This window comes from Schistocerca cancellata, chromosome 8, assembly GCF_023864275.1.
Source record: "Schistocerca cancellata isolate TAMUIC-IGC-003103 chromosome 8, iqSchCanc2.1, whole genome shotgun sequence".
Lineage (NCBI taxonomy): Eukaryota > Metazoa > Arthropoda > Insecta > Orthoptera > Acrididae > Schistocerca > Schistocerca cancellata.
In genome coordinates this window covers 57,241,066-57,261,617 of record NC_064633.1, presented here as the reverse complement: position 1 = coordinate 57,261,617, position 20,552 = coordinate 57,241,066, and the positions used below count along the sequence as shown (strand labels likewise).

Sequence of the window (20,552 nt, the reverse complement as noted above, 5' to 3'; positions counted from 1 at the left end):
CACATATCAACGATCCCTTCGTGAGCCCACTTGTCTTTCAGTTCCTCCTTGGGAATGTCGACCAGATCTCTACATGGTGCATCATTTTTGATATTGTTCTAGGTGTTGTGGAGCTCGAATTCTATGGTATATTCCTCAGGTCACTTAGCTTTCTAGAGGTCGGTGGCTCGTTGGGAACTAGCAGTTTCAACCAACAGTGATCCGTTATACAATCGTTTGGCAGATTTGAGTTTATCTGGGATGCCCTTTTTGATACAAAAGGGATACACCTTCTCAAAAGTGCCCTGCATCTGCTCCACAACCGAAAACACAGTCTGACCATTAGCATGCGTTCTGCTACTGGCCAGTGACGAGCCCTCTTATTTTATTGACTTTTAGAACCTACCGTTAGCTTGCCCTTTCCGCTGGAAGGAAAGGAGATTACTTGGAGGCTTCCATTTGAGTCGCACGAACAGCTAGTGGTTCAAATAGCTCTGAGAACTATGGGACTCAACTGCTGAGGTCATTAGTCCCCTAGAACTTAGAACTAGTTAAACCTAACTAACCTAAGGACATCACAAACATCCATGCCCGAGGCAGGATTCGAACCTGCGACCGTAGCGGTCTCGCGGTTCCAGACTGCAGCGCCAGAACCGCGCGGCCACTTCGGCCGGCAACAGCTAGTGAAATAAAGGTCCAATCAGATGGAGCTCCGCGTGCCCGAGTAAGGCCTATACAACTGAAGTGCGGCAGGTTCTCCAGAGGTTGCCCGCTAATGACTTCCACCTCAACAGCCATCTATCTTATCTGTACGCAGCACATCTTGAGACTGATGAATCTTTTGTAGAGTCAAGCCAAGGTCCTCAGTCCCTGCGACACACAACGTTCCACCACCACCCCTCGACAGTGAACAACTGTTGGTGACGAGGAGAACTCTAATTCTTGATGCGATGGCAAGGACGATGATTTTTTGCACGTAAAGACACGGATAAGAGTCTTAAATTAAAAAGTGCACCGTATTGATATGGTCTGCAGAAACACAATGATTAATACCAAATAAACGGTGAGTTGTGCGCTCCGCTTTTACTCGTAGAAGGCAGTTTCCTGGTGTGCAATGGATGAAAATTGGTGTGTCAGTGGTGAAAAATGCATGGTGCACAGTACGAGATATTAACATCTGGGCACTGTGTTTTCATGTGATGAAGCCCAACTGTGTTTTATTAGTCACTGATATGAATTGCCGGCGCCACGGAGTGAAACAATGTATGTAGGAATATACTCCGTGCATGTGTAAGTGCCGCGTATTGAAAATTTTGCATCCTGTGGAACAGCAATCCAACGACATGCAGCTCACGACGACAGTTTCGGAAGTGCAGGAGTCTTATCGTAACCTCTAACGGCTGCGTAATCAGTCGGGAAACTATTTCAGTGCATAATCTTCAGGTAGCAGCACCGCGTAGACCAGGACGTACGCAACGTCAGGTTTTTAGTTCAAAAAATAGCGCACTATCTGTTTTCTCTTGAAAATAAAATATTTATCCAGTCATAACACTGTAATCCTCCCCCCATGAACCATGGACCTTGCCGTTTGTGGGGAGGCTTGCGTGCCTCAGCGATACAGATGGCCGTACCGTAGGTGCAACCACAACGGAGGGGTATCTGTTGAGAGGCCAGACAAATATGTGGTTCCTGAAGAGGGGCAGCAGCCTTTTCAGTAGTTGCAGGGGCAACAGTCTGGATGATTGACTGATCTGGCCTTGTAACATTAACCAAAACGGCCTTGCTGTGCTGGTACTGCGAACGGCTGAAAGCAAGGGGAAACTACGGCCGTAATTTTTCCCGAGGACATGCAGCTCTACTGTATGATTAAATGATGATGGCGTCCTCTTAGGTAAAATATTCCGGAGGTAAAATAGTCCCCCATTCGGAACTCCGGGCGGGGACTACTCAAGAGGACGTCGTTATCAGGAGAAAGAAAACTGGCGTTCTACGGATCGGAGCGTGGAATGTCAGATCACTTAATCGGGCAGGTAGGTTAGAAAATTTAAAAAGGGAGATGGATAGGTTAAAGTTAGATATAGTGGGAATTAGTGAAGTTCGGTGGCAGGAGGAACAAGACTTTTGGTCAGGTGATTACAGGGTTATAAATACAAAATCAAATAGGGGTAATGCAGGAGTAGGTTTAATAATGAATAAAAAAATAGGAGTGCGGGTTAGCTACTACAAACAGCATAGCGAACGCATTATTGTGGCCAAGATAGACACAAAGCCCATGCCTACTACAGTAGTACAAGTTTATATGCCAACTACCTCTGCAGATGATGAAGAAATAGATGAAATGTATGACGAGATAAAAGAAATTATTCAGGTAGTGAAGGGAGACGAAAATTTAATAGTGATGGGTGACTGGAATTCGTCAGTAGGAAAAAGGAGAGAAGGAAACATAGTAGGTGAATATGGATTGGGGGGAAGGAATGAAAGAGGAAGCCGCCTTGTAGAATTTTGCACAGAGCATAACTTAATCATAGCTAACACTTGGTTCAAGAATCATGAAAGGAGGCTGTATACATGGAAGAAGCCTGGAGATACTGACAGGTTTCAGATAGATTATATAATGGTAAGACAGAGATTTAGGAACCAGGTATTAAATTGTAAGACATTTCCTGGGGCAGATGTAGATTCTGACCACAATCTATTGGTTATGAACTGCAGATTGAAACTGAAGAAACTGCAAAAAGGTGGGAATTTAAGGAGATGGGACATGGATAAACTGAAAGAACCAGAGGTTGTAGAGTTTCAGGGAGAGCATAAGGCAACAATTGACAGGAATGGGGGAAAGAAATACAGTAGAAGAAGAATGGGTAGCTCTGAGGGATGAAGTGGTGAAGGCAGCAGAGGATCAAGTAGGTAAAAAGACGCGGGCTAATAGAAATCCTTGGGTAACAGAAGTAATATTGAATTTAAATGATGAAAGGAGAAAATATAAAAATGCAGTAAATGAAGCAGGCGAAAAGGAATATAAACGTCTCAAAAATGAAATCGACAGGAAGTGCAAAATGGCTAAGCAGGGATGGCTAGAGGACAAATGTAAGGATGTAGTGGCTTATCTCACTAGGGGCAAGGTGGATACTGCCTACAGGAAAATTAAAGAGACCTTTGGAGAGAAGAGAGCCACTTGTATGGATACCAAGAGCGTTGATGGAAACCCAGTTCTAAGCAAAGACGGGAAAGCAGAAAGGTGGAAGGAGTATATAGAGGGTGTATACAAGGGCGATGTACTTGAGGACAATATTATGGAAATGGAAGAGGATGTAGATGAAGATGAAATGGGAGATAAGGTACTGCGTGAAGAGTTTGACAGGGCACTGAAAGACCTGAGTCAAAACAAGGCCCCGGGAGTAGACAACATTCCATTAGAACTACTGATGGCCTCAGGAGAGCCAGTCATGACAAAACTCTACCATCTGGTGAGCACGATGTATGAGACAGGTGAAATACCCTCAGACTTTAAGGAGAATATAACAATTCCAATCCCAAAGAAAGTAGGTGTTGACAGATGTGAAAGTTATCGAACTATCAGTTTAATAAGTCACAGCTGCAAAATACTAACGCGAATTCTTTACAGACGAATGGAAAAACTGGTAGATGCCAGCTCGGGGAAGATCAGTTTGGATTCCGTAGAAATGTTGGAACACGTGAGGCAATACTGACCTTACGACTTATCTTGGAAGAAAGATTAAGAAAAGGCAAACCTACGTTCCTAGCATTTGTAGACTTAGAGAAAGCTTTTGACAATGTTGACTGGAATACTCTCTTTCAAATTCTGAAGGTGGCAATGGTAAAATACAGAGAGCGAAAGGCTATTTACAATTTGTACAGAAACCAGGTGGCAGTTATAAGAGTCGATGGGCATGAAAGAGAAGCAGTGGTTGGGAAAGGAGTGAGACAGGGTTGTAGCCTCTCCCCGATGTTATTCAATCTGTATATTGAGCAAGCAGTAAAGGAAACAAAAGAAAAATTCGGAGTAGGTATTAAAATTCATGGAGAAGAAGTAAAAACTTTGAGGTTCGCCGATGACATTGTAATTCTGTCAGAGACAGCAAAGGACTTGGAAGAGCAGTTGAACGGAATGGACAGTGTCTTGAAAGGAGGATATAAGATGAACATCAACAAAAGCAAAACGAGGATAATGGAATGTAGTCAAATTAAGTCGGGTGATGCTGAGGGAATTAGATTAGGAAATGAGGCACTTAAAGTAGTAAAGGAGTTTTGCTATTTAGGGAGTAAAATAACCGATGATGGTCGAAGTAGAGAGGATATAAAATGTAGACTGGCAATGGCAAGGAAAGCGTTTCTCAAGAAGAGAAATTTGTTAACGTCGAATATAGATTTAGGTGTCAGGAAGTCGTTTCTGAAAGTATTTGTATGGAGTGTAGCCATGTATGGAAGTGAGATATGGACGATAACTAGTTTGGACAAGAAGAGAATAGAATCTTTCGAAATGTGGTGCTACAGAAGAATGCTGAAGATAAGGTTGGTAGATCACGTAACTAATGAGGAGGTATTGAATAGGATTGGGGAGAAGAGAAGTTTGTGGCACAACTTGACTAGAAGAAGGGATCGGTTGGTAGGACATGTTCTGAGGCATCGAGGGATCACAAATTTAGCATTGGAGGGCAGCGTGGAAGGTAAAAATCGTAGAGGGAGACCAAGAGATCAATACACTAAGCAGATTCAGGAGGATGTAGGTTGCAGTAGGTACTGGGAGATGAAGAAGCTTGCACAGGATAGAGTAGCATGGAGAGCTGCATCAAACCAGTCTCAGGACTGAAGTCCACAACAACAACAACAACACTGTAATATGTCTGTCTACCACAACGTCGTCATTGCAACAGTACCAACATAAAAATTCTCCAATCGCGCCTCATCGATCCCTCTAGCATAGATTTTCGAAAAAAATGAGAAATTACATCAGGTTTTCAGTTCAAAAAATAGCGTACTATCTGTTTTTTCTTGAAAATAAAATATCTATCCAGTCATAACATTGTAATATGTCTGTCTACCACAACGTCGTCATTGCAACAGTACCAACATAAAAATGCTCCAATCACGCCTCATCGATCCCTCTATTTTTACTAAAAAAATGGTTCAAATGGCTCTCACAAGGGAACCTCCCCATTGCACCCCCCCTCAGATTTAGTTATAAGTTGTCACAGTGGATAGGCCTTGAGAAACTGAACACAGATCAATTGAGAAAACAGGAAGAAGTTATGTGGAACTATGAAAAAATAAGCAAAATATACAAACTGAGTAGTCCATGTGCAAAATAGGCAACATCAAGGATAATGTATACATTGGAGCGCCGTGGTCCCGTGGTTAGCGTGAGCAACTGCGGAACGAGAGGTTCTTGGTTCAAGTCTTCCCTCGAGTGAAAATTTTTTTTCTTTATTTTCGCAAAGTTATGATCTGTCCATTCGTTCATTGACGTCTCTGTTCACTGTAATAAGTTTAGTGTCTGTGTTTTGCGACCGCACCGCAAAACCGTGCGATTAGTAGACGAAAGAACGTGCCTCTCCAATGGGAACAGAAAACATTTGATCGCAAGGTCATAGGTCAACCGATTCCTCCACAGGAAAACACGTCTAATATATTCTATACGACACTGGTAACGGCATGTGCGTCACATCACAGGAATATGTTGTCGACACACCTAACTTGTACACTTGGCGAATGGGTAAAAGGATTATTCTAATTTGCCCGGTTTAGGTTTTCTTGTGGATGTGATAATCACTCCCAAAAAAGTGATGAAAACATAAGAATTTGTCACATAAACTGCAACAAATTAATGCAACAGTTTCACAGTCGCACAGTTTTCTCTGTGCTCTGTCAAAACATATGTTTTTAACCTTTTTCAAATTTTTCCGTGTGTAGACCGTCAAATCCTGCATATGTCCAAGCCAATCTGAACATTTCCTGGAATTTTGGAGAGTTGATTATATGTGAGTGCCTGAACTTTAATAATTGTCTGAAAATAAAAAATCAAAATTTTTACCCGAGGGAAGACTTGAACCAAGGACCTCTTGCACCGGAGCTGCTCACGCTAACCACGGGACCACAGCTGTCCTAACCTCACAGTATCCCTGATATTACCTATGTTGCACATGGAGTACTCAGTTTGTATATTTTGCTTATTTTTTTCATCGTTCCACACAACTTCTTCCTATTTTCTCGATTGATCTGTGTTCAGTTTTTAAAGGCCTATCCACTGTGCCAACTTATAAGTAAATCTGAGGGGGGTTCGATGGGGAGGTTCCCTTGTCAGCACTATGGGACTTAACATCTATGGTCATCAGTCCCCTAGAACTTAGAACTACTTAAACCTAACTAACCTAAGGACATCACACAACACCCAGTTATCACGAGGCAGAGAAAATCCCTGACCCCGCCGGGAATCGAACCCGGGAACCCGGGCGTGGGAAGCGAGAACGCTACCGCACGACCACGAGCTGCGGACTCTATTTTTACTACTATTCAGTAAAATAAGTCTTGTATGTTCCCCAATCACTCAATGCATTAACCACGTTTCGCAGATTCTGATTTCTGACGTAATAAATAAATACTTTTCTGAAATGAACAGCTTTGCCAACGGCCGTTACATGGCGTGCGCGCCAATCTGGCGTAAAGTGTGCTTTGTTCTGACTGGGGGACAACCGCAACCCGCGCGGCATTCTAATGTGGCAGCTGATGTACACGTGCTCAGGGTTGCATTGGTTATAACATTAATACACGAGTTACATGGGCTGGACGCGTCCATGTATTTCGAGTAACTGACGAGGGAACATTCCCAAGTGTCAATAAACGATCGTGATTAAACTTGGCCGCTGTGTAGACGCGGCAAAATAATGCAATATGTATCTAATTTTGTGTACCCAATTTCACTTTGAAAGGGTAAAATACGCCCTGGCACATAATCTGTCATATTAAGTTTGGAGGGGAAGACCTTTGAAACGATGAGATATATAAAAGATGATTCTCGTACAAAAACTGATGCGTAATTAATGTTCTTGAAAACTGTACAATCGGTTTTTAAATTTTGTAATAATGTTAAATTTTGAGAAACATCCCTCGATTACAAACTGATTTGGAAAAAATGTAAAATTTTGTAACCCCATAAATTAAACAAGCTTTCAAGTTACATACATCCATTTCTAATAAAGCTGGATCCGGAGTATTTTCAACGTGCTGAACTAGAATATCATAACATTCATTACTAGTCTAGTCATTTATTTTACCTCTACTTCTTTTATGTTTTAAATTATTTTATGTTTTACATTCATACTTTGTTCTGATTTTTACTTTACCGTTTGACATATCTATATTTTGTTAACTGAAAATAATAAGTGACTCATTATTACAATAGAAAATAATTACAGTAATAATGATCTGTAAGGAAATGCTTAGAACATATTACACCATGCACATAGAATGAACAAAATTTCTTCACACAATATGAAATAAAATTGAGCAGGCTTTCAAATTGTTGCGGTTGGCCCTCTCAATGTCCTGATTCGTATCAGGCATGTTTCAGTATGCTGGTCAGCCTTGGCGAAGAGAACTCAGCGGCTATACCTGTGACGTTGATCCCTTTGGGACCATCAGATGAACAAGTTCCTTGACCTCGCGTATAATGGTCTAAATGGTTTTTTGTGATTGACCACACGCCTGTTCAATGTTTTAAAACAAACTGGAAGAGAATTCGAGAGACTCCATTTGAAGTCCAAGATGTCCTTGCTACAGCACCGAAATCTGGTAAACGAACGACTGATCAGGTCTAAAGATACATCAAAGACGTGTTCTTTCTCATAGAGGGAGAGAAATAAGTGTTATGTTAGATTCCTGGGGCCGTCAGTGTGAAAGACCCATGTAGAACATCGTTCGTGGCGACTGGGAACTTGTTCATCTGGTGATCCTGAAGTGGTCGATGGTACATACACAGTCATGAGATTTATACGGGTTACAGTGTTGGAAGAAATTTGTGATAAGATTTTCAGATCTAGTTATGTTGAATGATTATGATGTGAGTCTTCACTTGAGAAACAACGTAATAAAGCTGCAGTCACTAGTGCATGGTCAGTTCTCTTTTCCAAGGCTTACCACAGTACTGAAATATGCCTGATACAAATCAAGATATTTGGAGCGCCATCCGTGACAATTTGAAATCCTGCTGAATTTTGTTTTATATTGTGTTCTCTGTTGTGTATATTATGTGAAGAAATTTCGTTCACTTTATGTGCGTAGTGTAAAAAAAAAGTTATGCTTTAGGCAATTCTTTACAGGTTATCAGTAATGCAATGATTTTATACTGTAATAATAAGTTTCTTATTATTTTGAGATAATGAAATACACATATGTCGAACTCTGACAGCACCTTGTGTACAGCTTATTGTACAAAAATATGTAAGAAATCAGCTTTATAACACATGAATATACTTAGCTCAAAAGCTTGTTTAGTTGATGATCTAATAACATTTTTCGTTCTTCAAATTTAATTAATGGCGGTGGAGTATTTTTCAAAATTTCAAATTATTACAAAATTCTCTTACACAATTTTCAACAACGTTAATTACGCATCACAAACAAAAAATATATTATGCGAGAGTTTGTCTTCTCAAGACATCCGACAACTTTAATCAAGATCGTTTACTGACACTTGGAAATGTCCACTTGTGTATCCAGTTCTGGATGCATCTATACTTATTACTCAATAACATCGATACCATACATGTGTGGCAACTATATTTAATACGAGATAGCTAATATAGCAATGTTTATTTAATTTTTTACTCTGTTTTTTTATGTTTCACTGAAGATATTGGGTCAGTATGTGGTACAGTTTTATTCGTTTTGAGTTGCACACCAAATTTAATTTCATCCTTTCACTTCATAATTCCACACATGTAATCAGTCACTCTTGACTAACACACTTAAGTTAATTCAGTGTAACGTAGTAGATCACCTCTTCATTACACGATCATCTGTTGTATTATGCCCGGTACCACTGCGGCCTGTAATTGAAGCTACTCACTTGAAAAATTGAAAAATTGATTAATATCACTGAGTGGTGCTGGAGAAGGAAGGGTAAAGCGGGACCAAGTGATACTAAAAAGCACGAATACAGGAAATGCCCTCAGAAATAAGTGATATGCTGGAAGGAATTTTTTATTAGGCCATCACAATTTTCTTTTCTTTTTTCTGGCTGATGAACGCATGTTACACACAAAGGTCTTCGAAAAGCCACTAGTACTGGTGAAAGGATCACGCTCATTCCCAGTACAAAGCCGGTTTTTATTCACAAAACGAATATTTCCAGCCCGCCGGAGTGGCCGAGCGGTTCTAGGCGCTACAGTCTGGAACCGGGTGACCACTACGGTCGCAGGTTCGAATCCTGCCTCGGGCGTGGATGTGTGTGATGTCCTTAGGTTAGTTAGGTTTAAGTAGTTCTAGGGGACTGATGACCTCAGCAGTCCCATAGTGCTCAGAGCCATTTGAACCATTTGAATATTTCCAATTGTAAATAACAGATTTCAGCTATCAGTTGTTCTTTCTAAATTTTCTTGGCAGATCTAGATTTCAGCTAGAAACTAGCCATTTTTCAATGCACTATTATTTTTGATCAGTGCATGTAATGGATAATTTCTAGGCATGGCTAGTCTCTAGCTGAAATCTAGATCTGCACAATAAAATTTAAAAAGGACGACTGATAGCTGAAATATATTATTTACAAGTCAGTATAAGAGTCGCTGCGTGCAACAACCTTCTGAATGGAAGGTAACCTGACGAATATTTCCGTTTAAAGGACCTGCCCAAGAGTGTAAGGAGCATACCGATGTTACTTAGGCCGGCGCACTTTTCTATTCGAGACTTTCTTCGTTGTGCAGCTATAGTAAAATCCAAAATTAGTTGAGAAAGCATCCACTTGGAATAAAAAATGGCAGACTGCCTTTATTGTGAGTAAGTACAATGCAACGTATTCTGCATTGCTACGAAAAATGCTGCGGCTTGAAAGTATTTCCCGGGGCTCGGTAACTAAGAAGGCGCATGTTGTTCCATGTTTCACAACTTTTCAATAGCGTCGCACGGCGTTCTGGGACAGCCAAGTTGACCGTAGCCTGTACGGCGGGTGGGGGTGTCCAGTTCCGTGACCTCGTTCGCACTCCTCAGTAACAGTAAGCGCGAATTTCACGTTCGTGTTTTGCTGTTTTCTGTAGTTGTCTGTGACAGCAGTAACACATTGCTACGCTGAACAAGTAAACATCTGAGTCAGTCGTGGGATACGATGTACACTTGTTAGCGTACACAGAGTACACAGTGATGCTACGTAGTTCGATAAATATGTACACGAATTAACATTATTGGAGAAAAGACAAAACCACTTGCCTACGCAGATGAAAGGATGACTAAATACCAGTCAAAAACTATTAATGAAATTGAGAGTGGGTTAATCGAGGACTTCGTTGCATTCAAAAAGTAAACAACTAAGACCGAATCATAGCAAAACCTTCGACCATAAATATAATAGACTGGCCCTGACGTCATTTTCGTGGCTCCAACATCTCTGGGCTGAAGTCACGTGAATGTTGGCAAAACATGGTTGTTTCGTGTTGCGCTTATGGCTGCATTCAGCGTTTTGTCGGGGGAAATGGCATTACATTTCACGTGCAAGTGTTTCTATGATAGTGCAGATTCATTTATTCAAATCTGCTGAAGTGACTTTTATATGTTTTTTACGCTTGAAATAGAGTATCACGTAAATTAAAGTGTTGAAAGTGATGCCTGTAAAGTCAGACTCATATTACATTTTGGAAAGTATCTGTCATAATTCGGTTACAGAAGTAAGTATAATTGTTTCTCGTTCCTACTCATAGTTCCCTAAGGATGAAAACGGAAGGCAGCTTTGGATACAGGCCCTGAAACGGAAAAACTTTAAGCCATCTTCACATACGCGCCTTTGCTCTAAGCAAAGGTTAGTTATTATTTACAATGTATATTTATAATTCATATTTACAGTTTCTGTCATTTTTGAACCTAGGATCCAAAATTATTTTCTGAAACTTCAAACTCTCACGTTCATTTTTTTTTAACTGATAGTTTAAACTTTTGTAAAATATTGGGAACTGAACCTTTGAAGTGCACCTAAAATTGATACTCTAAAATGGGCCTGCTCCTAAAGTCGACAATTTTGGCACCTATAGTGGACATAATTCCCATATCCCATTTTCTTTTATAAGTGACTACGAGGTGCATTCAAGTTCTAAGGCTTCCGATTTTTTTTTCTTATATAATTACTCACCCGAAATCGATGAAACTGGCGTTACTTTTCGACGTAATCGCCCTGCAGACGTACACATTTTTCACAATGCTGACGCCATGATTCCATGGCAGCGGCGAAGGCTTCTTTAAGAGTCTGTTTTGACCACTGGAAAATCGCTGAGGCAATAGCAGCACGGCTGGTGAATGTGCGGCCACGGAGAGTGTCTTTCATTGTTGGAAAAAGCCAAAAGTCACTAGGAGCCAGGTCAGGTGAGTAGGGAGAATGAGGAATCGCTTCAAAGTTGTTATCACGAAGAAACTATTGCGTAACTTTAGCTCAATGTGCGGGTGCGTTGCTTGGTGAAACAGCACACGCGCAGCCCTTCCCGGAGGTTTTTGTTGCAGTGCAGGAAGGAATTTGTTCTTCAAAACATTTTCGTAGGCTGCACCTGTTACCGTAGTGCCCTTTGTAACGCAATGGGTAAGGATTACGCCCTCGCTGTCCCAGAACATGGACACCATCATTTTTTCAGCACTGGCGGTTACCCGAAATTTTTTTGGTGGCGGTGAATCTGTGTGCTTCCATTGAGCTGACTGGCGCTTTGTTTCTGTACTGAAAAATGGCATCCACGTCTCATCCATTGTCACAACCGACGAAAAGAAAGTCCCATTCATGCTGTCGTTGCGCGTCAACATTGCTTGGCAACATGCCACAGGGGTTGCCATGTGGTCGTCCGTCAGCATTCGTGGCACCCACCTCGATGACACTTTTCGCATTTTCAGGTCGTCATGAAGGATTGTGTGCACAGAACCCACAGAAATGCCAACTCTGGAGGCGATCTGTTCAACAGTCATTCAGCGATTCCCCAAAACAATTCTCTCCATTTTCTCGATCATGTCGTCAGACCGGCTTGTGCGAGCCCGAGATTGTTTCGGTTTGTTGTCACACGATGTTCTGCCTTCATTAAACTGTCGCACCCACGAACGCACTTTCGACACATCCATAATTCCATCACCACATGTCTCCTTTAACTGTCGATGAATTTCAATTGGTTTCACACCACGCAAATTCAGAAAACGAATGATTGCACGCTGTTCAAGTAAGGAAAACGTCATTTTAAGTATTTAAAACAGTTCTCATTCTCGCCGCTGGCGGTAAAATTCCATCTGCCATATGGTGCTGCCATCTCTGGGACATATTGACAATGAACGCGGCCTAATTTTAAAATAATGCGCATGTTTCTATCTCTTTCCAGTCCGGAGAAAAAAAAATCAGAGGCCTTAGAACTTGAATGCACCTCGTAGAGCTCATAACGCGGCGAATCCAATGTTTAAAGTTTAGACACGAGACCACTCTTACTGTTTAAAAGAATGTTAACGACATTTTACTTTTAATTGATAGTTTACAGTAATTTCGTCCTGCTGCCCACCAGAGTGGCGTTCGCTGTATTTGTTAGATTTTATATATGGTACTGTGAACAATTCCAGGTCAACTGTAGTTCTGGCATAATTTTTCGCAAATTAAAAAGAAATTTTCGTTGGAAGCGTTTGGCAGTCAATTGAGAAATGTGGGGAAAATACGAAACAAACATAGGATGGCAGACCGCTGATTTGAAATCCCGCCACGTTTTGCCAACAGTCACGTGGTTTATGTTGGAGCCACACCAGCCCTATAGCTTCTGCACATCAAGGCCAGTCTACTAGTATCTATGGTCGAAGAGCAAAACCCAGGTGTGCCTCTTTAATAATAGGGAGGCAATAAAATCACCTGTAATGGTAAGCGTCTGGAAAACTGTCGGCACCCAACTTAACTGTGCATCACATTCGACGGAAACTTCATATATGAGAAACATATGTGAATCTTAGCACGGATTGGTATACAGAACACAGTAACATCCGGAAAGATGGTGTATGTGTGTGTGCGCGTGTGTGTGTGTGTGTGTGTGTGTGTGTGTGTGTGTGTGTGTGTATTCGGGTGGTTGGGTGCAGGGGACCGGGGGGATATAGGTAAACGCGACCGTACCACTACGGTCGAGAGCACTCGCCACCACTTTCCCGGTCCACGAGTATTGGTGCCCGCTTTGGGACAGATTAAGCACGTCAGGAAATTTGACAATGTCTTTAATAATACTCTCAGAAATATAACTAACCGCCAGAAACCGGTTACAGTGTTTTTTAAATCATTATCGTATATTGCTCCACCACATGTCAGAAAACCGATCGTGAGCTCAAAAGAACGGAACAAACAGGTAATTGACGCCCGCCTGACAACCATCAACCTGTTTCCAAACGACTTATATCCAGCTGATGTTTCATAAATTTAGTGGAGCCACCTGAGATGTCCATAAAATCTCTCTGGCAATAAGAATATCCAAACACCCTTAATAAAGTTCAAGTTCCAATCTCCTCGGGTTCTCATATGGACTGGCGAACTGGAGAATTTTGAACCGACTTCATGCGCGCATGGGAGGGTCAAACAACACATGAGAAGATGGGATTACGCGCATGCTGATAAGTGTGAGTGTTGCGCGATTCAGACCATGGAGCACGTACTGCAGTGTCCGTTAATGAACGCGCCCAAAATACACTCTCAGGAAGAGCTTTCCAAATACAGTGGGACTGCTTTAATATATACCGAGTTCTCGATGAGTGAAATATGATACCTTTTCAGCATTTGTACACATCTAATGTATTTTTAAACTTGATTATTTTCTCTGTATGACATATGTTTCACATTCACTTAGAAACAATTTTTTACATTATATATATTTTATACAGGGCCATTATAATGATTCATTCGTTTTCAATGTCCTATATTGTCCAAATTACTATAATCTGAGCAATGAATAGACCTGAAAACTCACCGAGTATACATTATGCCCAAGAATTGTCGTTACAAGTGCAGTGGCTTGACAATATGGTGACCAGTCAAGAAAAGAGTTTTTGTGTCTCCAAACTGATATTTAGCGACGAAGCAATCTCCATTAATCTGGAAAGGTGAATCGCCACAATGAGAGAGTGAGAGGCACTGAAAATCGTCCTGAAAGTGATGCATATGAACGAGATTCGCCGAAGATTAAGGTTTTCTGCGCCATGTCGCAGTCGGAGCTGTACGGGCCGCCTTTCTTCTGTGAGAAGACTGTGACTGGCGTCTATTATCTCGATATGCTGTTGTTGTGGCTGTTCCCACGACTGACAGCTGATTCCGGGAATTTCATTTTTCAACAAGACGGGGAAAACCCTCAGTGGAGCATCGATGTTCTTCGCTACATAAACGCCGAACTTCCGCATCGCCGGATAAGGTGTAGTGGAGGACATAATGTGGCCCTGTGCCCTTGGCCCCCCACGTCACCGTACCTAACGCCTTGTGACTTTTTCCTTTCACTGTACAATAACAACCGTGTTTACGTGCGCCCACTGCCAAGAACACTGGAACAGCTCACAGGGTGCGTCGGTGTTGCTGTAATGACCACTGACAGGTGCTGCTGTCTAAGGTATGGAAAGAACTTGACTACCGCTTGGACGTGTTTCGTGTGAACAGAGGGGCCCTCAGATTTGTAGAATGAAAATTGGAAAGTTGATGAGTTTATGGCTCTATTCATGCCTCAATTGTAGTTGTACGTGTAATGCTTTTGAAAACCTAGACCTTCGAAAACGAATAAATCGTTTGTGGTAACCTTATATTACCTTCCGTATATGAGAGGTATGTTATAAAATAATATACACTTTTCACATTATTTTTTTTTTGGTTATGTTTTAAGATGTAGAGCGTACTCGATTACGTATAGACTGAGTACATCAGTATGTCCAACACGAACCTATGTAAATGGGTCATTATGTCAGGCTTCTAACCAAAAGCAAAGTGAATTAGCTCATTTTTATGAAAATTTTATTCCTGTTCTCTAAATATATATTTAGTTCTAAACTAAAGGCAACTGAAAGCTGACTGTAAGTTTCAACTGTGAGCAGCATATAATCTGGACTGCGGATCTTTAACATTCACAGGCACTGTGTGGACGTGTGGGCTGTCAGTGCAGAGATGTGTTTGGACTACGTGTACTGTGTAGATGATACACAGCTCGTATTAAGTACAGTTTTCAACAGAGTGACTTGATCGCCACAAAATAACATATTATTTAGTGCTATTATATATCTGTCTAACAAACTGGGTCAGATATTTGTTTCCTTCAATAGTTTTGGTGACAAAAGCTTTTCCGTAATTTACGAGGGCATTATGTGTTACTACGTTAAATTCAACAGCTATCTAAGGTTTTTATTTCAAATAATTTCAATAGGCAATTACTTGGCTCACTGATGGGGTCCTCTCGCTGTATACATTCGGTAGAGAATTTCATTGATCATTGTGCAAAACTTTCCTAAGTTAGGAAACTCTTATTGCAAATACTAAGCACTAGATGAGTTTTATTAACTATGCACCGTATGTGGAGGATGGGAACAGCAGACAGCTTAGCATATACTCTAATCACATGAACACTCGACACCATAACATACAGACCAAGGAGGTTAATAACGCGTTTGTGAACTTTCTACATCTCAGCACTGACGTTAATACGTGTACATGTTGATTTCAAGTTGTCCAGAAAAGCTACAATAACAGAAGCAAGAACGATTTATTCTCAACACCAATCAGCATAAAAACAGGTAGGCTTTCCCTCCATGACCTCACAACTGTTCTTAAATCTAAAGATTTTCAGAGGTAGAATTCACAAAATTGATTGCCTCTAGTAAAGGATTTGGATCTGCAATGATTAACATCGAACTGCGAAAGAAACAAAGCTTAAGGTCATACCCCCATATGCCCTCCCAGTTTAATTTTTTTTCATAGACAGTGTTGCTATATGCCGCACTTAGCAAGTGTCTCAAAGCAAGAGCCACGACAAACAGAAACCTTGAAACTTTAAAATATCTTATTAGGCTTGCAAAGCTTCAATAGGACGTTTTTAACAGAAAAGTCGATAAACAAAACCTAGACTGCGATGGTCTACATAAATTACATGACGTAAATGCCGGTCAGTCAAGTAATGTTATTCTCCAGTTGCTAAGCATTTACGGAGTAAAGTTATCAGCTATCGGCTGACGTTCGACGTCCACCTTTTGCCATACAAAAGGCGAAAGATAAATCTGTTGTAAGCCCTTAAGTTTAACAGAAACGTTAAGCATATAGTCGCTACTTAATAGTCGCCACTGAATTATTAATTATCGGCTTTGTCCTTCCACTTTCCTAAATTTGAAGTAACCATCTCAGTAATGTCTCCACCCTATCTATGCTATTGTGCTTACTCATTTTGTTTCCGCTTTACTTTTCTTTGATATTCAAAGGTTTCTAAATTGATACATAGTCTGCTATTTCACCACATCTTCTCTGGAGTTATGTAACTCTGTAGATTTAGTTATTTGTATATGATGTTATATTATTTATGAATTGTAACAGTTTTATTATTATCCACTGCTTATTATCAATTGTTCTGCTGTGTCTCAAGTGCACTATAGAGGATGCTTAATGTGTGAGCGTTGCAAAATAACATTGGAGTGTACTACATTTTTCTAAATTGTCCGACATTGTAGTTAACATTTTCTCTTGTAAGTCTAACTGGGGAATTAGAGGCTGAAGAACATCTAGAGTCTGAGTTTGCATTGATAAATGGAAAATAAGAGATATCGTAAAGCAATTGAGAGATCTGGTGCTAGAGGGAGCTATTTTACATGTCAATTTGCGAAAAGATTGTTCTCTAGAAAGATATCGTAAAGCAGGGCTTCCCAACCTGTGGGGTCCGCCGGCTTTTTCTAGGGGATCCGCGGCCACCTTTCACCAAATCGTGTAAAATAATGAGTAAAATTATTGAATAAAAATGTGAAAATCTAATTCATCACTGTTTTTTTTTTTTCGTGTGAAAAACAAGTATACTTCAGGTCGTATCCCCAAGCAGCCTTTGCGGTTCCTAAGTGAGAACACATACACAGTTTAGTGCCGGAGAATGCGGCTTCTCTGATCGACTGTTTAGCAACAATACTGGGGTCGTTCGTGCCCCGGCCCACGGCGCTACATGCACTGAAACCTTTTACGCATGCGCGGAGCGAGCTTTGTAGACCAATCACAGCGCTCGCTGGCACGTATGCGGCCCCAGGCATCATTAAATGTTAAACTTGCTTTGTCAGTGCACTACCTGTTTCATAAGTCGATTTTTGACCAGTTTATTACTTCTAACATGGATCGGTGGCTGAAGTCAGGCTCATTGAAGAAGGGTGCAGTTTCTCTAACGCCTTCACAACAAGGGAAGTTTCCAGTTGAAATGAATGAGTTGATTGCTCTTAGAGGAAGACAGCTCCATCGTGTGAAATTGCAATTAGCAAGTAATTTTAATCAGGCTATAGTGTGTTGAACAAAGGGAGTAAATCCACTAGTAAGTGTCTGGATACAGTGGGAATTCAAATTGGATCGTTAATTTCAAGTTTTTTCATTCATCTCTAAACCAAAGACTATTGATACTTCGGGAGGGGGGGAGGGGTGGAGGAGGGGGTGGGTCATTGGGAACATGGCACTTCCATTAAGAAGCTTTCAGTTCCCATGGGTTTCGCTTTGAAATTTAAAGTTACTGTGCTCCTGACTGACTCGGTGTCCGCCATGGGTTTTCGACTGAAGAAGGGGTCCGCCAGCTGAAAAGGTTGGGAATCCCTGTCGTAAAGCAATTGAGAGGTCTGGTGCTAGGGGGAGTTATTTTACATGTCACTTAATTTGGGAAAAGATTGTTCTCTAGAAATTGTTTATATCAAAACAAATGTTGTATTGATGCTCAAGTTTTTAAATACAATACGATCTCCACATTATTGAATAATGGGAAAGTTATAATTAGTTTTCAAACATTTTTAACGGAAATTTAATTTTTAAGACAGTAAGACAGCATGAAAATCGATGATTTCAGAGCATAATCATCAAAATATTTTGAAAAGGTTACAAAATTCAACTAAGAAGGTCAACATTAAATTTCTTCAGTATTTTAGTTGGACACTGTGCCGTTTTTACGTTAAACCATCACAAAATGAACAGTTAACTGGTAGAATGAAAGTTTTCATCGACTGTAGCTCTTGTAGTTAATGTGCTTGTCTCTTCCGTCAGGAATTTAATTCAGGTACTCCAAGCACCAGAGTAGTAATTCAAGACACAGTTGGAGAACTTTTAAGATTTGGAAATCATGGCACTTTCGTTCATTTCTTCAGCTCTAAAGTGTGATTCTTGTGCAATAACGCCCGGTTCGTTTTCAACAATCTAGAATTTACTTCTAGTTGGTATTAACATTGTGATCTACACCTTGTTTGTAACGTTTCAATATTCTAATTTTCACCAATGCGATTTTTTACGATTTAAGGCTATATCAATTTGCTATTGTGACACTTTAAAATTATGCTTATATCTATTACGTGCGTTTTACTACCTTAAAACCATTTTGTCGGCAGCACTGACGTTTACGAGTCATTCACCTTTAGATGTTAGGTGGCACTGAGATCTTCGGATAAATGCCAGTAGGTGGCAAGAGGCGTATACCACTTCAGGGGAATTTTAACGCGTGCTAACTGGTGGTACGAGGTGTCCTAACAGTGTGCAAGTTCGCTTTATTCGTGAGTGTGGAGCAGCTCCCTCTGGCACTAGACCTAGGCGGAAGTTGGGCGTCGGCGCTGACTCACCTACGACCTGCAGGTAGCCGACCTGGCTGATCATGGGGTTGGTGTTGACCTGGCACATGTAGTAGCCGCGGTCCTCCTGCTGCACGCCCGTCACGTGCAGCAGCCACGTCTTCTGGTTGTCGTGCGACACGCTGAAGCGCGGCACGCGCGCTATCACGTGCTTGTGGATCGTCACGATCATCTGCCGGTCGATGTGGATCCACGCCACCTGCGGACAGCCAAATGACGACACGGTGTGCGACTGATCTCTCAGCTCAGCCGAGCTCGCGTGAAGCTCCAGTGACGTAGCTACATGTGCAAAGTGGTTTACAAAAGTACTACATTACTTTAGTCGTAATGCCGTGCTCACGCCACGAGATGTCCGCTGTCAGAAGGGTGAGGGTCGCGGGCAGACGCGTAAAACGAGCAGGTAAGTGCCAGCGGCAAGTACCAGCCGTCTGACTCTAGCGTGGTCAAGTGCGCCGATGTCAGCAGTTCCGGCTACGCCGCCCAAAAGCTGCTGCGACCTCTCCCGGTACGGCGACAGCACACGACATGTTTCGAATTTTCCCGACGAACTGTGCGATATTCGTCACGTGTATTTGTTGATTGTTTAGGAAGACAGAAACCCTCGGTCTTCACTGCTTCACCATAAAGTATTTCTGGCCCTTTTAGCACGAACTACCTTTTTTATTATATTTTCTTCTTCTTTTTTTTACAATCGTATTGACCAACTAGGATCACGTTAACAACTTTAGTTCCTCTTCTTCCTTTGTTGTTGTTTCCTATTTTTCCAGTATTCTCTCATTAGCTCCCCATTAAGTCTCTTCCTTTCTTCTGTCCATGTTGTTCCCGATTTTTTATTTCTTCTGCTTTGGAAGCCTTCCAAATTTAGTATTTTGTTTTTAAAATCGTTTCTTTCTGCTATGTCTGATTCTTTGATGTTGTTTCTTTCAAGATCTTTTCTTACTTATATAATCGATGCTATTGTCGATTTCTTCTTCCAGAAATGTAGGAGTATTTGTTTTGTTTGTCTATTTCCATCCATTCGGTAGAGATGCCCAAAAAGGTTAATCTTCGTTTGGCCATTACTTCAGATATTTTCTCTATATTTTTGTAGATCTCCTCATTACTTCTTATTTTCCAACCATCTGCAGCTTTCATTGCGCCCATTTTTTTCTAATAATCCTCCTTTCCAGTACCTCTAGTTTGTCCATCTTATAGTTCATCGTTAAGCATTCAGATCCATATAAACATTCTGGTCGTACCACTGTGGTGTAGTGTTTTAGTTTTGTTTTTCTAGATATACATTTCTTGTTGTAAATATTCTTGGTCGAACCATAAGCTCTTTCCATTTTGTTAATTCTTACATCGACTGCAGATTTTTCTAGTCCATTCTGTTGTATAGTTTCTCCAAGATATTTAAATTTATTTACTCGCTCTATTTTACCTATTTGTGTTTCTATGTATTTTGGTGCATTTTTTGTATTTGTCATGAATTTTGTTTTTTCAGCTGAAATTTTGAGACCAGCTCTGATTGCTAATTTTTGCACACTGTTTATTTGAGTAACTGCTTCTGTAAG

At 41.0% G+C, this 20,552-nt stretch overlaps 1 protein-coding gene across 1 annotated transcript in view; it reads right to left on the bottom strand.

Annotated features, from left to right (window-relative positions):
* Positions 1–20,552, bottom strand: part of LOC126095339 (lachesin-like) — a 177,905-nt gene that overhangs the window by 13,562 nt on the left and 143,791 nt on the right. Inside the window, exon 2 of the mRNA XM_049910144.1 lies at positions 18,991–19,198. Coding sequence (XP_049766101.1) covers positions 18,991–19,198 — 208 coding nt within the window. The remainder of the gene's footprint in view (positions 1–18,990; positions 19,199–20,552) is intronic.